The 22,400-nt window shown below is 45.5% G+C and overlaps 1 protein-coding gene and 1 long non-coding RNA gene across 4 annotated transcripts in view; one reads left to right on the forward strand and one right to left on the reverse strand.

Moving 5' to 3' along the window:
• Nucleotides 1-877: 877 nt before the first annotated feature.
• On the forward strand, nucleotides 878-9,817 carry LOC124226532 (uncharacterized). Of its 2 annotated transcripts, none has more exons than XR_006885322.1 (3): nucleotides 878-1,151; nucleotides 1,719-1,829; nucleotides 7,514-9,817. It is a non-coding gene; the product is annotated as an uncharacterized LOC124226532 (long non-coding RNA). The 2 variants fall into 2 exon arrangements; XR_006885323.1 differs by lacking the exon at nucleotides 7,514-9,817 and adding an exon at nucleotides 3,082-3,354.
• Nucleotides 9,818-9,956: 139 nt separating this feature from the next.
• The window catches only part of BRAP (BRCA1 associated protein), a 28,614-nt gene continuing 16,170 nt past the window's right edge, over nucleotides 9,957-22,400 (reverse strand). For both annotated transcript variants that reach the window (XM_046639890.1, XM_046639889.1), the window contains exons 8-12: nucleotides 22,082-22,220; nucleotides 21,609-21,718; nucleotides 19,314-19,403; nucleotides 14,909-15,012; nucleotides 9,957-12,431 (exon numbers count right to left, since the gene is read on the reverse strand). In XM_046639890.1, coding sequence (XP_046495846.1) covers nucleotides 12,068-12,431; nucleotides 14,909-15,012; nucleotides 19,314-19,403; nucleotides 21,609-21,718; nucleotides 22,082-22,220 — 807 coding nt within the window. In that variant the 3' untranslated portion in view covers nucleotides 9,957-12,067. The remainder of the gene's footprint in view (nucleotides 12,432-14,908; nucleotides 15,013-19,313; nucleotides 19,404-21,608; nucleotides 21,719-22,081; nucleotides 22,221-22,400) is intronic.

The following is a 22,400-nucleotide window of genomic DNA, read 5'->3' on the forward strand; positions in this document are numbered from 1 at the left end:
GGTCTAATGCTCTGCACACTGTAGAAACCCAGCAATGATGACTTTCCATGCCCTGATGTGCGAGCTGTCTCTTCCCATCCCCTCTCCTGCCCTTCTTTTGAGGAGTGACACTGATTGGGGGTAGCCTTCAGAAGTCTGGGAAGCAGGAAAGATGGGGGAAAGCAGTGAATGCATCTCCTTGACAAATATTTTGTGATGATCCGTGATGTGAGAGAAGGCCCTGAAGTGGCACCTTGGGTCATAATATGTTAATCAAGACTCTTTCAGTAACAGAAAATCAAGAGAACCTGGATTTAAAAAAAGGAGGGTGGGGGAAGAATGGAATTTATTGGTTTATGTGACTGCAAAGTCAAGGAGTAGGGTTGATTTCAGGCATAGCTGGATCCAGAGGCTCAGACAAAGACATTAGAGATTGGTCCCTCTCTATCTTTCCTGTCTGCTTTTTTCTGTATTGATTTTATTCTCAAGTGGTCTCTTTCCACATGGTAGAAGAGACAGCCACCAGCAGCCCCAAACTTACCTATTACCAGCAAAGAAGGAATGTGAAGTGTATACAGGGAAGTAAGGTTAGATAAAGAGTTGGAGACTTTATCAGTTAGGAATGCTTTAGTCTGTAAGTAATAGAATACCCAACTAATGGGACTTCAATGATAAAGGTTTATTTATTGCATGTATTAGCTGTCTGGAGATAAGATAAAGAATTCCAAGGTTGGTTCAGTGATTCAGCTATGTCATCAAGGATCCACGTTCTTTCTCTCTACTCTGCTATCCTCAGCATGTCAACAACATTGTCCCTCTGGATCACGAAATGGCTGCTGTGACACCGTGTTTCACATCTTCACACAGAGGCATTCTGAGAGGAAGGAAGGAAGCGGGCAGGAGCAAAAAGAGCTTTCTCATTTTCACCTTTTTCATTTCAGGGGGTAAAATCATCTCCAGAATCCTCCAGCAGACTTCCCTCTTCATCTCACTGGCCAAAATCAAGTCACATGACCATCCCTGATCCATCTCTTGCACAGGGGAACAGGATCGCTATGATTGGCTGTGACCAGTCATGAGTCATCTCTTTGCTCAGAGAGCAGCACAATTGACCGGATACTCACCCTCTTTGAGTTTCTGGGGGTGGTGAGGCCCATCTCCAGTCTTGGGAGGTGAGTCATCATCGGCCTCGTGGAGCATGAGGGGAACCCCTGGGAGGGCTTCTGGACCAGGTCTTTGGTGAGGTTGTCGAGCAGCTGGTGTAACAGATCCAGGGCTTGGCCGCCCTCCACGCGTTTGACGAGCTAGTGAACCCCCGATCCTGTGTGTTGAGGTTCTGTAACCTGCGTCTGGAGGTGTCTCACAGGCACGTTCCTCTAACTCAGGCAGCCTGTGCTTGAGGCGGCGTTCTCCAGCCTTGCCTCAGCGCTCAGAGACAGAGGCCACGGGGCAGGCCAGCCGGCTCTGCCCTTCCAAGGTCCATCGCCACTGCCACCTGTCCCTAAAGCCATTCCTGGCATGCCCTCGCCTGACTCCCCCGGGAGTTTTGTGCGTGCTCCTCATCGCCCTTGCCGATTCATTCAGCTGGTGTTTGTGAAAGCCCTGCACATTCCAGGGACGTGCGAGGTGCTGGCACCATGCCGGCGAAGGTGCCCAGTGCCTGCCTTCCGTTGTGCCAAGTCGGCCTGGGTTTACTCTGCCAGCCTCCGTTCATTCCTTCACTCCTTCATTCATTCCAGCAGTCTGTGTGGAGGGCCTTCTCTGGGCCAGGCCTTGTGCAGATGAAGGAAAACAGTCCCCACCTTCAAATGCACGCAGGAGGCAGGAAGGAGCCACTACACGGTCTGCAGGTGAGCAGGGGTGGGAAAGCTCTAACACAGACCGCAGACAGCGCCCACTGACAAGCACTGGCTCCTTTAATCCTTCCAACAGTCTTGCGAGAGGCAGATACTATTATGATCCCATTTTGCAGAAGATGAAATCACTGCTCAGAGATGTCAAGTAACTTTCCCTGGGTCACACAGCCTGGCAGCAGCAGAGCTGGGATTTGAACCCCCGCAGGCTAACTCCAGGCCCACGCACATAACCTCTGCACCACACTGCCTGGCCAGGCGCTGCTGCATACTTGCCAGATTTCTGCTCATCTACAGCAGGCTCCTTGAAGGCCAGGACACCGTCCTGCTCATGTGTGTCCCTTGGAGCACCTTGCACTTAGTGGCACCAGCTGAATATTCAAGGAGATAATATTATCTCCTAAATTACACTCAGTTTTCATAGCGGCCCCATTGGGTGTATACCGTTACCACCGCATTTTACAGAAGGGGAAAGCGAAGCACAGATTGGGTAAGGAACTGAACTGAGTTCACACAGCCAGTAAGGGGAGAAGCTGGGATTTGAACCCAGATAGCACATACGCTTAATCTCTTGTCCGTAATGGCTATGCAGAACTCCTTGTTTGGGGCCCATTTCATAGGAACGCTCAACTAGAAAGAAGCTTTCTTAGGGAGGGAATGTGGAAGGCCATAGAAATTAGGAGGCGAGACATCTGGGGTCTGATTCGAGCTCTGTGGTGTGATACGGTGAACTCAGTCATTGGCTCCACAAATCTGGCGACAGAGGATAGAAGCCTGGCTTCAAGGAGTTTAAACAAATAAACTTTTTTAAACTTCAAGGAGTTTAAAAAAATAAAATGATGGCAAGTTGTCTTACATGTTAGGAAGGGACCAAAGAGTTGGGGCAAGGAATAACAGCAAATGGCTGGGCCAGGGGGAGCTCAGGGCCACTAGCATTCAGTGTGGGGGCCGGAGGGGACATAAAAGCTAACACCTAAAGGAGGGGAGGCCTGGTCATTCGGAGGGCTGGGAGGGTGCACCACACGTGGGAATAGCGCACGCACAGGTTCCGAGGGGGAGGAGCTTGGCAAGTCAAAACCACGTGCTAGGCGTTGAATTGTGCCCCCCTCAGAGTCATATGTTGAAGTTCTAACCCCAGGACCTCAACATGGGACCTGATTTGTAGACAGGGTCTCTACAGAGGCGATCAACTTAAATGAGGTCATGAGGGTGGTTCCTAAACCAGTGTGACTGGCATCCTTCTACAAAGGGAAAAGTTGGACACAGACACCTGTGCACGGGGAGAACCGCCGTCTGCAGTCGAAGGTAGAGATCCGGGATGCCTTTAGAGCCCTGGAATGCCCGAGATGGCCAGTGCTCACCAGAAGAGGAGAGGGGCCTGGAACAATCCTTCTCCACAGCCCTCGGAAGGAGCCACCTGCAGACATCTGATCTCAGACTTGTGGCTTCCAGACCGTGAGACAATAAATCTCTGTTGTCTCCGCCATTCAGTCTGTGGCACTTTGTTAGGGCGGCCCTAGGAACGTAACATACCATCTTCGTCTCAAGGTAGCTGGGAAGAAACAGAGGAGAGGCGGGGCCATATGAGATGAGCCTAGAAGGCAGGTCAGGGCCGGATCAGACAGGGCCTCACAGGTTCCGATAAGACTTTGGGTTTTACTCTAAGGTCCAGGAAACCGTTGATGGGTTTATAACTGCCATAAGCAGAGAAGCGATCCTGTGTGGAGAATGATTTGGAAGGGGGCGGAAGTAACAGCGGAAAGACCAGCATGGAAGCCACTGCACCTGTCCAGGTGGGAGGAGATCGTGGCTTGATCAGGTGGTAGCCCCGAGGGTGGAGAACATCGAGTGGCTTCCATAGCCATTTGAGGGACAGGGCACCTGGACCTGCTGGTGGATGGAGACGGGGAGAGACGCAGAGGAATGGAGGGGGATGCCCAGTTCCAGGCCTGAGCAACGGGGTGGATGAGGGTGCTTCTTATTCTGAGACAAAAGACCAGCGCCGAGGACGGGGGTAGATTTGTGGGGGAGAAGGAAAGAATTCCTTTCAAACACTGAAGTTTGAGACGTGTGTGCAACATCCCAACAGAGAGACCAAGCCAGCAGATGGGCCAGGGAGTCTGGAGCTCAGAGCGGGGTCCAGGCAGATGGGCCAGTGAGTCTGGAGCTCAGAGCGGGGTCCAGGCGGAGGTGGGACTTGGGGATTTGACTGCATAGAGGTGGTCTTTAAACCACAGGAATTGGTGAGCTGGCCTAGAGAGGGCAGAGAAAGAAGAGGAAGCCGGGGTTGAGCCCCGAGAATCCCCGACCTTCATGGGGCTGGTGTGACTGAGAACGTGGCACGATTGCTGACGTGAGGAAGAAACAGGGCCTGGAAAGGCAGGCCAGACCAGGGGCGGGCGGGCCCTCCTGAGGAGAAGCCCTAACGGGAAGCTTGGCTGCACGAATAGGAGTTGGCCAGGGGGAAAAGAGTAGCTGTCAGAGGGAACAGAGGCAAACACCAGTGTGTTAGTTTCCCAGGTAACAAAGTACCTCTGAGCAGGGGCTAGGACAACAGAAGCTGCTTCTCTCACGGTGCTGGAGGCCAGAAGTCCGAATGGCGCTTTTTGTGCACACTCTCGACCATGGAGGCATTCCCTGACCTCCCTTCCCCCACCCCCTTGCACTATTTCATTTTTCTTCCCGGCACTTACCAGTATCTGAAATTTTATATAATTTTGTTTGTTTTTAGGATGGTCATGACTGGGACTGTCATATTCAGCGTCATATCCCCAGAACCTAGACAGTGTCTGTCACTTAGTAGGCCCTCAAGTCATTACTGAAAGAACAGATAAACCATATAAAAAGAATACACTTAGAAAATATGGAAAGAAACACACTAAAGTGTTAACGATTTCTTCTGTTGAGAAAGTTGCTTTTAATTTTCCTCTCTATATTTTTCCACTTTAAAAATAAAACATTCTATTTTTGGGGGGAGAGGAAATGTTCTAAGTCTTGATTTGGGTGGTGATGACACAGATGTATACAATTGTCCAAATTCATCCAAGTGAATGCTTAAAAGCTGCATTCTATTATTTGTTAATTATATCTTGATAAAAAATAAAAAGCACACAAACAATATACTTGCATATTTTCAAAGAGAAAGTTCTTGCTATTGTTTTATAGCATTGAGAATATATAACCGTAAATAGGATAAATGGAAATCAGTGATGTGAGTTACAGAACACAATAACAGGTATTGACCCTATATCATAACTTAAATTTGACTTGTGATAATATAAAAAAGAAAGAGAGAAAAAGCTCTTGGAAGACATTTGCACGCAGACACACACCAGTCTATACCTGCCAAATTAACACTGCTTCATAATATCCCCCAGTAGTTTATAACAACTTTGTTCTGGGCTTTCTCTCTCCCTTATTTATTCTGTAATAAATTGAAGCCACAAATTTAGCTGATCCCTGCAGAATCTGCAGTTTCCAGTTAGCCTGTTTGACTGTGCCTGTGGGGGCAGTAACTGAGTCTACACTCAAAGAAAGGACTCCTTAGAGACAAGACAGTTTTGTTCCAGAAGCAACTTCTTCCAGCTGGGGAAGCACCTCGGCTTCCACGAAGCTCCGTAGACAAGAACTGAGATGTCAGCTTAAATGGTTGGCGTGGGCTGGGCTACGAGTCCCCATGGTGAAGGGGCCACGACGGGCAACTGAAATGACTTCCCAGAGCCAGCCCTTGGGTGTTGTGGGGAAAAGCACTGGCATTTTCTCCCTCTTTCTTTATCAGCTCTGGCTCAGGCCCCCCTGAAGTGGGAGAGAGCACAGGAGGGTTAGAAAGTTCCATGAGGAGAGAGGAACGCTCGCCCGAGGGAGGGTCTAAGGACCACTTTACCCACAAAAAGTGGGCTAACTCAACACTCTGCTCCTTTCCCAAGGCAGCCACAAAACTACAACTGGGAGCTGTGTCCCTTCTGTTCCCGGTGCCATCGCTAGGGGGGGCAGGAGAGCAGAGCGGGGAGGGGCCCAGATTTGGGTTGGACAAGGCTGAGACTGAGCACAGGCCTCACCACACAGCAGCTCTGTGACCTCAAGTCAGTGCTGGCCAAGTGGTAACTGCCTCCCACTGAGCCTTGGTTTCCCGATTTGTAAAATGGGGTAACTCTAGGGGCCGGCCTGGTGGCGCAGTGGTTAAGTTTGCACATTCTGCTTCAGCGGCCCGGGGTCCGCCGGTTCGGATCCCGGGTGCGGACATGGCACTGCTTGGCAAGCCATGCTGTGGTCGGCGTCCCACATATAAAGTAGAGGAAGATGGGCACGGATGTTAGCTCAGGGCCAGTCTTCCTCAGCAAAAAGAGGACTGGCTGGGGCTGTTAGCTCAGGGCTAATCTTCCTCAAAAAAAAAAGGGGGGGGGAACTCTACCTACTCACAGGCTGGCCTTGAGGCCTGAATGAAACAGGACATGGAGAGCACTCGGCACGGAAACTGTAGTTCGGAATTCAACAAACGGGAGCTAAGCACTGGAATCAAACACGTCACGACAGGACAGGATCTGGCCAGCCTCTAATTCTCAGCAAGTGCAAGGTGCCTCTCTCAGCTTTGGGCCCCACCAAATAAAACAGATTCTGGGGCTGCCCCTCTGGACTGTCTACTTGGGGTAACCAGCGCTAAAAAGAGCTCTCTCCTGGGGATGTTCTTCTAGGTTTTTCCTAGTTCACTTGGGTTCACATAAGTGGTCAGTAATTCAATCGGGGTTCTTTAGCGTCGGTTACCTCCCTTTCCACAAGACTGTTATCTCAGAAGGTGAAGAACTGTTTTTTAAGAGTTCACCAAAAAGGCCGCCCTCTCCTGAGGGCTAATGGAGAAGAGATGGGGGCTTGGTGTGAGTTATCTTTTTCCGGGATTATTCCGGTTCCTAAAAGCAGTGAGCCATTTACAACTGTGAGAGGCAAAGGGGCCGCAGGGAGAGGGGAACCCAGCATAGCGGAGGAAAGGAACAGGAGAGAGCTGTAGCGTTACTCTGGCCAAACAGAGCCAGGAATCTCGCCAAAGAGAAAGTGCAGGATTGGCAGCAACAGAGATCCTGTACGGACTTTTAGGAAAGATTCTGGGCCAGAGCACGGGGCCTCCTCTGTCGGGGCCAGGAGAGTTCTGGCAGCAGCCCCCGGCCCAGGCATGTTCCCACATAATCGAAGTCGAATGTGCTGGGGGAGGGTGGCCAGAGGAGGCCTCTGAGCTCTTCCTGGCTGCAGAATCTCAGCATTCTGCAGTTGGCCCTCTTTGGGATCAAAGCCAGTTAGTGTTGATTTTCTGCAGCATGGAAACAAATGCAACGAAGCTGTTTTCCTGAGGCATGCATTTTGAAAAGAGGATTTTAATTTTTTCCCCCAAGGACAGGTGGGGCCGGGAGGTGGGGGAGTTGTGACGTGGTTCCTCTATTGCCGTGCCACTTGCAAACCGTTTGGGGCTCATAATTTCCGCGTGAGCATAAACTAATCAGAATGTGTGAGTGGGCATAGCTACGACTAAGGCTAAGTCTTTCACAAAAGATAATTCCTGGAAAAGCCTGCTGGCGGACCCTCTGGCTGTGTGAGATAAGTCACCATTTGTTTGCTGTCCACTGGAGTGTTTCCAAGAGAGCAACTCTCCTTATTCCTCCTAAAATTTTCCGTTTACTCTTCTTCACTTCTAGGTCTTTCTCTGTGATCTGTTCTTCTGCCCAGAAATTAGCTCGTGTTCCTTCTTTTCAGCTGGCACTGAAGTCGTTTGCTGCTAAGCATGACGTTAACGATGTAAAGTGACACAGGCAAGTTTCTCAAGTGGTGGAAACACCTCGTTCTTTTAATGGCCCTCGACTTCTCCCCACCCTCTAGGGAAAGTCTGAACTTCCGGCCTATTGGGTCATAACCAAGGGACTGAGAATTTAGAATCAGGAATGGATACAGCTGGAGGGGTCTCAGTGAGCTCTTCCTTTTTAAATGGGGAAACAAATGTCTAAGATTTGGTCTGGGAACTGCTGCTGCTTCTGGGCAAAAGATGGCAAAGACGTCTACTTGAGGGCTGGGTCAGAACCGTTTCTCCGATTCATTTTGCTCAGTGCTATAGGCTCACTTTTGTCTGTTGAAAAGGATTGCGCTATCATCGTGGTGTACTAGGGTAGATTCATCCGGGGTGTGGTACGCCCTCGCGTGCCAAGACCTCGCAGCCAGGTGATTTGATTGACCTCCCTCCCTGGACAGACTTCTGTGCGTTTATTTCGAGAGGCTGGATCTGAAAGGAGTTCGGGGTCAGGGGATTTGGAACTCGGTCTGGAGGAAGCAAAGCTGCTTTCGTTCACTTAGTGTACTGGGCAATTAGCCTTGGAGTAACAAATGTTATCTGCACCAGCGCAGCCCCGTGCCAAGTACCAAAACCACATTTTCCAGATGATTCCAGTGAGAAGTTTCTGACCCAAAGCAATTCAAATTAGGCCCCAAAGACCACAATCATCTTGTATAAAACGACACTGTTCCTCTCCTCCTGGCCTTCTTTGATGAAAGAATGCAAAATCCAGGCTAAGCACCAACTGCAGAGCCCCTGTCATGCTCTCCTAAGCTTCCAGAGTTACCGTAAGAGACGCTCGTGGTTCATGGAAAGTATACTAGCTAAAATGACTCTGAAATACTTCTGGCTTCTGGAAGTACAATTTTCGAAATTAATGCCTGATAGAACCTACTGTGGAAAGTGTCTGAGCATTCCAGGCCAGCCACGTGAGTTTCATGGATGCAAGGTAAGAAGGGTCACCATCAAGTGATAAATGGTTACTGTGTTAAAACTGAAGACGTGTAAAGGAGTCGATTATGACATTAATCAGGATAAAGAGGCCACAACCCATCCCCACCCCTCAACTCCCAAAAAAAGGTAAAAAATAGAAGCCTTATGTAACTTTCCTAATGCACCAATGCAAAGAATGTTTTTCGTTTGCTCCAGGCTGACCGCAGGACAGTGTTTCGGGGAGAAATCAACTTCACAGCACAGAGGAGGAGGCACTTGGCTTTGGCTCTGGGGTAAAACTCAGAGTTCCTGGAGGAAAAGGCCTTTCTCCCTATTACTGCTTCACTCTTTCCTGTTACTGAAAATTTTTCACTTTAAAGGCCCCATCTGCTGGTATAGCCACTACGCAGATATTCCAGGACTCCTATTTCAAGAATTTTCCCAGGCAAGAAGACTGGCCAGCAGCAGGGGCCTGCCAGAGAACACTTGGTGGCTTCCTAAACTCGCTTAAGGTGATGACCAGGTCTTTGAGCGGTTCAGACGTCCCCCAGCACCATTCAGGAGCAGGAGCTGAGTCTTAACGGACTCCTGAAAAATTTGCCTTCTGCTGCCAGGAAAGACGTAACGCGGCAGAATCACCGAGACAGAGTGGATTCAGCTTTATCCTGGAGAGAACGAAATAGCTTTCCTCAAATGTTGTGAGAGTGACTTTCCTTTTTTAGATAAGCCCATGGACTTCGTCACACTAGCCCAAATTTGCCACCAGCTCAGGCAATGTGGCACCGTGCACAGCAGCCAAATCTGAAGGATAGTGTTCGCGGCTTGTGGGTCCTGCCTGCACAAGGAGAGGGGGTTCCAAGTGACGACAGAAGGCTGTTCATTCGTGAACTGCCAAGTTCTCCACATCCTCCTGGCTGGCTCTTTACATCCGCTTCTCAGCCCTTTTGTTGGGGATGACTTTGCTGTGCCAGCAGGGAGGGTAATGCTTTACCTTACCCAGCGTATCCTAACAAGGCCCATGGGTGACCATTTCCCAAAATAAAACAATCTCAGTGTGGTGTAGGGCCTGGGAAAAAGTCTCACGTGTAGAAACAGATTGTTTTCAGTTTGAAAAGGGTTGTGTGCCTGGGTCTTCTCCTACCCCGAGCCTCCAAATCCAGGTAATTTTCCCTATTCTGCATCTGGTTCAGCTACTTTTTATTAGTTTGTGAAGGTGGAGCAAAGGGGCGGAAAGATGAAGAATCCAGCTGCTCACTATATTGCTGACGGGTTGATTTCTATGCTGCTTTTTAAATCCAGGCCACTGACGTTTTCTTTGATTATTTAGATACAAGCTCCCAAGCAAATGTCAATCAAAGACACAAATTTCACACGGGGCAGAATCATTTCAAAGTTTGGTTATTTTAATGCAATTTCATTGTTCAAGGTAGGATGGCTATGTTAAGTGGTTCTTTTCCATCCTGAAGAAAACACTAACAGCTTCTATCTTATGTAATTTTGTCAAATTCAAACAGGACTCTTTGACCTTTTTTTAAAATCATTTTCTTTACATATCTTGATAAGATTTTTTTTTAAACCTTCAAGTAGTTTGAAACATTTGCCTACTTGCTCATTCCTCTGGGCACAGCCTTTCAGACCACTTATTCCCCTGTACGAAAATCTCTGTTCTCCCAGCTGGTGGTAGGGCTGCTTGATGGAGGTGATCATAGAGAAATGAGGAGCAGCAAGCTTTGTAAACTACTTCTAATTCTCTTCATTAGTATGCCACAATCCACTCCAGCTTCTGCAAGGTCAGAAATGCAAGACAAATACTTGGCCAAAAAAGCAGGATTCTAACTAGTGTAAAAATAGATTTTAAATAAAATAGAATCTCTATAGGAGAGAGAACCAGGGTATGCTTTCCCCCCAACGCTCGCTTTAGACAACTGTATACGTAAGTCCAAGGGGGGATGACAGGGTCGGTCCGCCCTAAGGAAAAACTGAGAATGTCTGCGGACATTCATTTGCAAAGTTACAGGCAAGGTTCTTGGGACATGCTGCAGCACATCCCACAAAATGGATGATCGGCGACAGACCTGGTGCGCTAACGACTAACATCTATGACACTGAGGTCAAAGAGGATGCGGCCTAACCGTAGGCTAAAAAAAAATTCTGAAATGTGATAATATGAAAACTTTGGCTAATTATAAAACAGAAAACAAAACCCATCATTTAACAGTATGTCTTGTTCACCTATCCAGCTATCTCTTTTGGAAGCTAAATTCCAACACAGGTCTTACTTTAATTTTGCTCAGTTACTGCACGTTATGAATTATTTGAGCTCCTGTTGCTAGACAAAGTACACAGCCCCTCTGTTGGCCCACAACAAGCATTACATGACTGTTTTAAAGGGGGCTCTGTTAAAATTCTAATTTTCAGATTTAGGAGCAGCTTTTGGTGATATCTTGAAAGCATAATTGAAAATCTGCCCAAGCTCCCTCTAGCCGCAACCTGAACATGCAGCCCAATCTTTTGTAAACATTCAGAAAACAGCGATCCCAGCAAAATACACAATCAGCTAGTCAGAGGCCTCACACTACATTTTCACATGGATGATAAATCTGCCTGCTTATTCTTGCTAGATGCTAGGAAATCCACTCTGAGATTAGAGTCTGGGAGCAACCATTAAGCCTCCTACTTATTTGAGGTTCATAATGAGGTGTGGAGTCATCAAAAATAAACAAAGTGGAAACATCATCATTTTTCCTAAACTAGGTCTACTCAGTCGGCCTTGGGCTGTTTGTTTTTCCTGGCTAGCCCTACAGCAAGAAGAGATGGCTGCTGGTGACAAGCCAGTGGTGCCTGGTTTACAGGCCCAGCCTCTTTTCATATAACATTGAACCAATTCTTCAATTCTCCAGAGGCAGGGACAGATGACAGTGATAGGAAACCGATGCTAGAGAATCTCCATGAGTCCTCCGCAGTCAATGAAACCTCTCTTTAATGCTAGAGAATTTCCATGAGTCCTCCGCAGTCAATGCAAACCTCTTTAAAGCAGCTGCCGTGCCCTCAGGGAGGTTGGGTGCTTTAGTGCGAGGTAACATTACCTTCGAGGTGACAAAAAAATGTGACGTCTTAAACCGACCCCAGAACTGAACACCAAATACACCGATTTGATAAATACAACGGAAAAATGTACAGCAGAGTTGGGGCATCTATCAAGTAGGAAGGCAAAATGGTCATCAGAATGTCTGAGGTTAGTGAACTATTACGGTTGAAAAAGCAGCCACCTTTGCAAACACCACCCGTTCCCCTCACATAGCCATCATTCCAAATGTAGTCATCAACCCGCTACATTACACCACACGCTAGCAATGAAAGATCCGGACAACGGCGGCCTGACCTTCACTGGTACTTATTTAGGGTCCATCCAGCCTCCCATTTAGCTGAAGGCCCCCGCACACTCTCACTGTGCCAGGGAAGACAGTCTCAGGGACAGCTGTTTCTCGAAATGTCACTTGCCCCTCTTGCTGCGACTCTTCCGGGAGGGTAGCTTCCCACTGCCCCCTGAAGAGGGGCCGCTGGAGGCCGAGGCCACAGCGATGTTGATCTGGCCCTCCTGGATCTCCTGCCGCGTCTCGGCGGGCAGGTGGCTGATCTTCTGCTGTGTCTCCAGGTAGAACATGACGTCGCGCAGCTGCTCCTGGATCTCGGTGATCTGCAGGTCCTTCTGGTCACAGGTCTCCTTCAACACCCTCTCCTCCTCCTTCAGCTTGTTCTGCAGGAGGACTTGGTTGGCTCGTAAACACTTGTTCATTTCCTGCTCCTCTTTGAGCTCCGTGGTAAGTTTGGCCACTTTTGTGTTTAGCTGAGTGCACCTTTTGGAAAATAAAGGAAGACAAGAGCGCACTTGTCACTTGCTGACACAGTTCCCTTTCTGCTCTGGGATGGAACAGAGCAGCCGTGACCTCAGAATCCATTTAGGGCAGGCAGACTCCTCTGTCCCATGCCCAGGGAGAATGGTTTGCTGCCACCGCAACAGCTATGCAAAGCAAACGTTTTACTCTAGTTAACTCAAGTGTATCTTCAAGACAATTTTTTTAAAGCATCAGAAAGTTTTCAACAGCAGAAACTATTCTGCGGTTCATGGTAAAACTTCTGCCGCTTCTGTCCCGCAGTTGGTGGTTAAGTAGGTGGCTTAGAGATGACAGCAAGATAAAGAAGTTACGAAGAAAAGTGGCATTCTTGGCAAGTCAAGTGTTCTGACCTCAATGAATTTGCTGGAGAAGGGTTTTCAAGAATAAGGAATGCCCTATTCTTGATGCTCAATCTTACTCGTAAATAAAGAATTACAAATTAAAACACCATTTGAGATACCATTTTTATGTATCAGAATGCCAAAGAGCTCAGGCATGGGAACAGAGGCACCCCACACATTGGCATGGAGTGTGAACTGTACCAACGCTCTGGATGTCAACTTGGCAAGGTCTATGAATATCAAACTTTCACATGCCCTTTGACACAGCTATTCTGCTTCTAGGAATTTATCCTACAGAACAGATACACTCAGGACTGCACTAAGAGACACATGGAGAAAGATGCCCATTGCAACATGTTTATAGTAGTGTAAGACTTGAGACAACTTAAATATCCATCAATAGGGAACTGGTTAAAATTATTACAGGGACTCCATACAATGGAATACCATGCAGCCATTACAAAGATCAGGATAAATCTATGTGCCAGTATGAAAAAAAATCTCCAGGGGCCGGCCCCGTGGCCAAATGGTTAAGTTTGCGCCCTCTGCTTGGGTGGCCTAGGGTTTGCCGGTTCAGATCCTGGCTGCGGACCTAGCACTGCACATCAGGCCATGCTGAGGCGGCCTCCCACATGCCACAACGAAAATATACAACTATGTCCTGGGGAGCTTTGGGGAGAAAAAGGAAAAACAAAATCTTAAAAAAAAGAAAAGAAAAAATCTCCAAAATAGAATATTTTACCAAACAGAATACTTAATATTATTCTATTTTTGTAGAAAAAAGATTATGTATGTGAGATGTTGATAAATCTCTGTATATATCTCTGGCATTGTTAATAATGATTACCTCTAGATAGCAGGATCTAGGGGGTCAAAGAAAACGTCCAGTTTTAACTTTTTAATTTGTTAACACAAAGTTTTAGGGTGCTGAAAGTATAGAAGAATTTTTAAATTTTATTTCTATTAATGTTGTAGTGTTGCTTTTACATCAGTTAAAAAAAATACCTTTGGTGAAGAGCTTCTGTTTCGGGGTGATGAAAAATTTTGGAAGCAGAGTGTGTGATAGTTGCACAGCATTTTGAATATACTTAATGTCACTGAACTGTACATTCAAAAATGGTTAAAGTCGCAAATTTTATGTTATATAGATTTTACCACACACACACACAAACACAAAACTATTAAAAAATTCCCACCTTTTGACAATGGGGGAAACAGGTGAAGGGTAAATGGGAACTCTTTGCACTATCTTTGAAACCTTTCCATAAATCTAAATTTATTCCAAAATAAAAGGTTTATTACAAAAAAAGAAAAACTTTTTTTTTTGAGGAAGATTAGCCCTGAGCTGACATCTGCTGCCAATCCTCCTCTTTTTTTTTGCTGAGGAAGACTGGTGCTGAGCTAACATTCGTGCCCATCTTCCTCTACTTTTATACATGGGACGCCTGCCACAGCATGGCTTGCCAAGCGGTGCCATGTCTATACCCGGGATCCAAACCAGAGAACCTCGGGCCGCTGAAGTAGAACATGTGCACTTAACCGCTGCGCCACCAGGCTGGCCCCAAAATCCAATTATTTTTGTGAGTATTACTTAAACAGAAAGGTAACTTCAATCAGGAGCAACTATCTTCCCAAATAACAGCAGAGTATGTGCTTGGCATGCTGTTCATACGTTTTTTTCCTCCATATTCAACATCTCTGCCCTTTAATTCCTGTCCAAGTACAGAACACACGCCGTCTCCAGCTTAGACTCTAACTGCCAGTTCCCAGCCACCATGGCTCAGAGAAGCTCAGGCTCTGGGCACAAAGAAATGACTTTCTACGGGCAAAAATGGAAGATACTTGTGCATACCATAAGCACAAACATCAGGAGAGAGCACTGCATTCCACATGGCACACATCTGCTATGAAACACCTTGTTTTTTAATAAACAGGGAGTCACAATAAGTTTTCTCCATATGTAGGGAGACCCCTGAAAGCCTGGTGATGTGTACACTTGAAAATGAGAGTGTTTCCATAGGAATGGAGGAAATTATCTGTTTATGGAGCCTGTTACAATAAAACAGCTAATTTAAAGAACAGACCAATTATACCTACTTTCTTTCCACAGACTGCTTTTCTTTTAGGAGATCATTTAGTCTGTGCTCCAGATTATCACATTTTTCAATTGTTTCTTTAAATTTGGTCTTCATGTTGTTAATCTGAAAGAGCAAACAGAGATCAGTTTCATTTCACAAAGATAAAGTTGTGTGGCCTTTGGGACTAACTTCACAATTTTTTTTTCAATTACCTGTATAAAACTTTGATAAGCCAAACTCAGAAAATGTGAGCCAATCCTTTAAAAGAATTCTGTAATAGGAATAAAAAATTCAACAAGTCCTTTTTTCTTATTGTTTCTCTATACCAGGATGAATGAGGGATTAGGAGCTGCTGAATGTCAAGTGAAACTGCTCAGAAGTAAAGAAAGGGCTCCAGGCGGCAGAGCAGGTGACGGTTTGTCAGAAGCCAGACCAGGGCCTCCCATTCTTAACTCACCATCGTTTTTCTCCTCCTGAGATTACATTCCAAAAGTTATTATCCAAATAATCTAAGAAACTAATCTAATCTAAGAATCTTGTGATAGCTGATTCTAGCTGTTTGGGGTTTTTTGGTCTCCAAACTATTAATTTTCTCATGAACCATAAAGCCATATGGAACATAAGTAGTTCGTTTTATTGAGTTTATTTAAAGGCAATATATACATATATACACACACACATACATATAGAACTCATTGTCTTACAAACTTGAGAGAATTAAAAAATTCTGTTGTATCATGTGTCAGATGGCAGCAATCCTAGCTAAGAGTCTGTTGAAGTGTAGCTGGTAGACACTGGATTCACTCAGGTGTGAGGATCCACAGATTTGGAAAATGCCTCAACCCCACGTTCTAAGGACATGAAGAGAAGATTAGGCAGGAAGCGAAAGTAGTGAGGCCGGGTGGATCATAAGGCAATGGTAACAGGAACTGAAAGTGACTGAGAATTTCAATCCTATGGCCCAGGCACCAGCTAGGTGTCTTATAAGTAGCATCTCCTTTATATCTTATAACAAGCCTATGACTTAAGTATGTCAACTTTTTACAGAAACTGAGGCTTACAGAAAGGTGAGGCAATACGCTAAAGGTCACCTAGCTGGAGTGTGGTGGGTTCAGGACTGGACCCCAAGTTTAGGTCCAAAGTCAAGTTCTAAACTTCTCTCTGCATTAGACTATAAGCCAAAGTGTATAGCAAAGGAAAAGTGACCCCTGGGCAAGATCTAAACTCTTGGTAGAGATCCATGATGCAGGCAATATTCATCATACCAGAGAAAGGGCCACTGCTTTTAATACTTTTCCTTTGCTGAGGAAGATTAGCCCTGAGCTAACACCTGTGCCAGTCTTCCTCTATTTTGTATGTGGGTCACTGTCACAGCATGGCTGATGAGTGGTGTAGATCCGTGCCTGGGATCCAAACCCATGAACCCAGGCCACCAAAGCGGAGTGCGCTGAACTTAACTACTACGCCACGGGGCCAGCCTTAAGACCTTCTTTTTAAACATTTGCCATACAGCCTGCCTAGCAGGTCTCTAACAGCATTGCCCTTTCTTTTCTTTAATTAAAAAATAACTGTTTTGTAGAAATTAATTTTGTGGCCAACTTCCATTAAGTCGGAAGAATATGCAATTAAAGGGAGATTTCTAAAAGTTCGATGTCATAAAAATAAAAATAGCTTTAAAATTGCTCTAATTCTATTTTGGTATTAATTTTCTCCTCAATATTCTTTTACAATAAGAGACCACTAGATCCTTTTAACATTTTCTCCTAAACTGACTCCTGTTACTTTAGGGAAACTGGAAAGATACTTAAGTCAAACACATTTGAATCAAGATGAAAAATATCAAGTAACCCCAAACAGCTTTTTAATATTGCTATAGACAAAAGTTACAATGGTTTAAATTAATGCTTTTTTAAACATTAGCCCACATAAAAACACTCAGTACACAAACACACACACACACCCGAAACAAGAGTTTCACAAGACGTGTGATGTCCTATTCCATTTAATAAAAATGCCTGTTGTGGTCCACCAAACTCATTTCACAATCCCCAGCTGGAAAAATACTGATTTACGTGGCGATAGAGGTCCAAAGAGAAAAGACGGACATCTAGGGGAATCACCGTCCTGACTGCCTGCTCTGCGTTCTTCATACGCGGCCCCCTAAGAACCTTCAAGTGGGTATGGGATTCATTTTCTAGAACAGTCTGCTCACAGGCTATAATAACTGCACTACCTGAGGCATCGGGGGACAGAACAGTATCGTAACTGAAGTCCACAATGAGCTTCAACCTTCATCCCCTCCCCTCTCCCACATTAACTTTTTATGAGGCTCATGAACAAGAATCTCTGTCAGTGAAACCCACGGCCGGGTACTGTTTCTCCCTGCACATGTTCTGCTGCTGCAGGTGCCAATGGGCAGAGCACCAGTGGGACGGTGGCAGGAACTTGCCTCATCTATTAACTTAGGGATAAGGAACATTTGTTATCAGAAAACAAAACATCCTTTGCAAGTCCTTCAAGCTTTTATTCAGGGCTACCCTTGCCTCCATCTTACCCCCTAAAAGTAATCATCAGATTCACACATTTTAGCTTCCTTGCCCCTTGACTTGCTTTTCATGGGCACGTGTCAGGGAATGCAGTCACTCCTAGAGAATAAAGGCAGAAAGAATTCTGAGTTTAGCTCTCAAGGGTCTGCCTGAAGCACTTTAGGTGGTCACGCTGAGACAGTCCCAAGAAAAACTCCTTAGTGAGGCTGCACGGAGTTGTCAGTGCTCCTCCCTGGGCATCCATCACCGGACACCAAGTGGCAGCGACCGTGCTCTCTCTCTCGTTCTCTCTCTCTCTCGCTCTCTCTCTCTCTCTCTTGGGCTGTCAGAGGCACGTCCGTCCCACCGTGCTCCAATCAAGCCCTATTCAGAACTAGAGCGCCAAGTGACCTCGAGCAGCTCTGGAAAGACACTTCTGTTGCTTGGAAGGTTCTCGTAAGAATTTCATCAAGAACCTTTAACTAAAGATCATTTTAAAGCTGGTGTTAACCTTTAATTTTTAAAACCTGATTTCTCTTCATTTGCAGGCATCCCCAGAAACTGGGGCCCATGAGCCCAGCACAAAATGAGGGCCTAGCTCTGCCTGCTTGGCTCCAGGATGATCCTAGCTACCAGAGGTGAGCCCCAAGCCCAGCTCTGCGGCCCCGTCTGAAGACCCAGTTGTGGGGATTCACAAAGTTACTAAAATAATCATTTAAAAAATTTAAAAGCCTTTATTTAATACTGAGAGAATCACTGAATTATGAACACTGTCCCTAGGTCCCAAGAATGGTTCCTAGAGCCCTAATTAATATACAAACCCACAAGTGCTCACCAATTTTCAAACTCCCTTCTTTGGAACCTTCAGGGTTCCTTGTATGTGCTAAAGACAAAGGAAAACCAAGCAGGCAGAGCTTTGGGCCCTCCGGCCTGGTTTCCACCAAAATCCCACGACTTTTCTCTTTTACCGGTTAGAGTAGTGAATGTCATCTTCTTTAAAGGATTTTGTTAAAATTGGAAAATGACTGCCCTAGAGCAGCAAGGCACCACAGTGACCACTGCAGCTCCAGCATCTCTGCCCAATTTTATTCGTGTCAATTCAAAGGGCTCAGCACCCTCTTGTTGGTGCAAAAGCCCACATTCAGCTCCCCAAAGCAGCTGTTCCCAAGCTGCCAAACCAAGTGGCCGACTTAAATCACGAGCCCCCGTGGACCTGCTTCTGTGTTTTAGTGGAACTGCACAAGGCGCTACAAACCTGACTGACGCTGACAAACAACCCACCCTCCCAATCCCAAAATACTCGAGCTTTTAAATCCGTTTCTTTTTTTTTTTTTTCCTCTTTTTAGGGTACATACCAAGTATTTATCTTATTTCTCCTTATACTTAGCTCAGCACACAATAAAATTTTAATACATTCTTCTCGATTTACTTATCCCAGGTGAGAATATGTCTGCTTCCCTCCCCTTCTTAAATTATCCTCATTTGCAATAGCATATTTTTGTCTCTCCCTTTTCTTCTTTTTGACTAATTTCATTCTCATCGTGGTCTCGAATTTCTTGTTGCCTGAAAGTGCCTTTGGGGCTAAGTCTGTAATAGAATGATGATTCAAGTCTTTACCACTTCTCTCTAGAATCTTGATCTAGAGTTAGGTTACTAGGGTGAGCCAATTGATTCCAAATTCCTCTTTCCTTTTTTTCTCCCTCCTACCCAGCTTTATGGAGAGATAAGTGACATGTAACAGACAGTTTCCTTTTAGAGGCAAAACAGTTCTCTACCTATACATCAGACTGGGAAGGAAGAGTCTGACACTCCTTCTTCCCCATACTCTGCCTTCTCCCACCCCGACATCAGATGGCCCTGCCATGTGGCCTTGCAGCAGTCACCAAACCAGAAACTTACTTCCTCCGCTGTGTCCTTCTCTATCCGAACTATCTTGTTTTCCCAGTAGATTCGCTGAGATTCCAGCTGGCTTGTTAGCAAATATGAATACTAGAAACATAGAGAATAGACACCAAAACATAAGTCACTGTTGTCAGTCTCCAAAATCCAATTAAAACCTGACTTTCTTTTTTAAAGATTTTATTTTTCCTTTTTCTCCCCAAAGCCCCCCAGTACATAGTTGTATATTTTCAGTTGTGGGTCCTTCTAGTTGTGGTATGTGGGACGCCACCCCACCGTGGCCTGATGAGTGGTGCCATGTCCATGCCCAGGATCAGAACCAGTGAAACCCTGGGCCACCGAAGCAGGGCACGTGAACTTAACCACTCAGCCACAGGGCAGGCCCCAAAACCTGACTTTTAATGACCCACAGAAGATAAGAGTAACTGCCAATGTATATTATACCTTGGTTCCACTCTACTCCACAAACCAAGGGGACAGAGGTGACAATTACACTCCCGTCCTCCTGGGGCTTAAAATCCAGTCAGGACAAACAGAAAAACTCACGTTAAAAAAAAACCTTGTTTCTGTTTAAGCTGACTTTAAGAAGAATCACACAGTTTCTAAATCAAAGTGTAACTCAAATCAGCCCATCCATCTACCTCCCCTCCAGGAAGCCATCCCTGTCCCTCCTAGCCTTGGTGAAGTGCCCCTCTCAGCTACCTCAGCACTGCGCCTGTCATTAACAGCACTTACGACACTAGCACTCAATCACTGGTTTACCTGCCTGCCTCCCTGACTGGACTGTGAACTCTTGATTTTTTTACATGGACTGTGAACACTTTAAAAGTGAGGGCTATATCTTTATTTCTATACTCCCAGTGCCTGGCACCTGCTGGATGCCAAGAAATATTTGCTTCCTGACTGCATGAATGAATGAACAGTGCTGTGTAACTACTGAAAAAGGATATCTGGCTTATGACAGTAGGATCTGGTTGGACTTCTGGGAGAAGGTGAGATTTGAGAGGGCTCTTGACAGACAGGGGGAGGCAACAGATAGATCTGATTCCAGAGAACTACTGGACCAAGATGTGAGCTGTGGACGGTTAGGGTCTCTTCAGAGATGAACAATCAACAATGTGGCTGGGGTGTAGGGTATGGAGAGAGGGGCCTGTAGAAGGCTCTGGGGTATCATATGGAGAAATGTGGGCCAAGGTGTGGCCAGATGACATCTGCATTTCAGAAAGACCACTCTGGGAGACTAGAAGAGACCTAAACACGTTTGTACACTAGAGATGAGACAAAGTACAACAGAGAGAAAGGACAATTGAGAGAACGTGTGTGTCCCTAGAATGTCTGCTCCATGAGGGCAGGGAGTCTGTTCAATGCTGCGTTCCCAGCACCAGGAGGAGTGGCTGACAGACAGCAGCCCTCAATAAATATTCATTGAATGAGCAGCCTTACAGTTAATGTGGAAGGATTACTTATTCCAAAATCTTAAGTAAAAGGTTTGATCTGTTTTCATATCAGTTCAACCTATTAATGGTAACAACATCAGTCTTATTTTAGGCTATTCTACTGACCCTATCAGACCTCAGAAGTCTGGAGATGAGCAAGTTTTCAAATGTCCATTTCCTCCCAATGTTATTTGTTTCTAAAACAATCTTTTTTTGAAATTTATATAAAACAGGATTCAAGTGTTAAACTTCCCCTTCTTTAACATAAAATTTATACTAAACAATTTTATAGTAGATGAGATTTACTCCTATGGAGAAAAATCAGATTGTGCTAATTTTGTTGTTTTTTCAAATGTATGAATACCAAAGATGGCTTTACGTATATAAGCCTGAAATTCATAAAATATGTACTTCAAGTATACTTTTGAGTGTATATAAGCCTCTAATTCATAAAATGACAGCCCGATATTCGTGAAAAAGCTTCTCAGGCATGGAAGGATGCTGTTGGGGTCTCTTCGTTCTGACCAAGTCTGCCCAGTTTCCAACGGCTACCGTGAGGTCAACAGGAAGAGTCTTGGCTTCTAGTTTCACTGCAGCTATGGAGAACAACCTGCACACTGGACTTGGGAGCACTAGGAACATTGTATTGAAAATCAGAGAGGCACAGTGAAACTCAGACTTCAAAGAAGAAAATGAGACAATGAGACTATTTTAACAATCCTCACAGCAATGATACAGCTTTTAAAAAAGTTGACATGCAGGGTAAATGGCAAAATTAGAAGCCCAAACAACCTTTCAAGTTAGAATAGGAAAAAGCAGTAGAAATAGGTATTTAGTAATTACTAATAAAGTATCTTACCTCTAACTGTAAGGCATCTATTTTCTCTTCCTGGCAGGTATCACCCTCACATTCATACTGTACTATTTTTCCATCTGTTTTACTTGCAACCAGTCGATGGACATAATTATCTAAAGAAAAGAGTCAACCAAGGCGTGTTTCTTCAGAATGAAAAGGGTAGTCTCCTACCCTTTTACTTTGACAGAATTTTTGTTTTTCAGATCTAAATTAAATGCCCTGCAATGTTTCTTTAAAAGTGAGTTAAATCATTTGAACTTAAAAAAGAGTGAGAGGGCAAGAGGGGAAGTATTAATTCTCTTTATAATGCGCAATTCAGGCCATTCATAGGAAATAGTGCCCTAAGGGCATCATGAGATTTTGAGTTTGCCACAGCTGTCAGGAAGATTTCAAGCTGAGAGAGAAAGTGGAGAGGTTCTGAAGGAGAAGTTTTCACACAGAATGAATCCAAATTAGAAAATGAGAGCAGTGTTCACCTCCAGCATAGTCCCAGACTCGATGGTTGGTGAGCTGCATGGCATACGTGTGCTGGGTTTCCTCAAAGTGTTTATAAGCATGTCGACTTACATATCGTCCACATCCTATGTGGCCACAAATTAAACAAATCCAAAGGTTCTGCCAAGAAGGAGGTAAGATCTTAATTAGTTATAAAAATACCTGACCTGGCCCACGCAGGGTGGGAAGGGGCCTGACGGAGAATGAGATTTACAGTTGTTTCTACAAGAGTTTTGAATAAATTTATGGTTAATACCCAACAGGCAGGGATGCTCTTCTGACTCAATCATTTTTTTGCTC

This window comes from Equus quagga, chromosome 15 (assembly GCF_021613505.1).
Source record: "Equus quagga isolate Etosha38 chromosome 15, UCLA_HA_Equagga_1.0, whole genome shotgun sequence".
NCBI classification, from domain to species: Eukaryota; Metazoa; Chordata; class Mammalia; order Perissodactyla; family Equidae; genus Equus; species Equus quagga.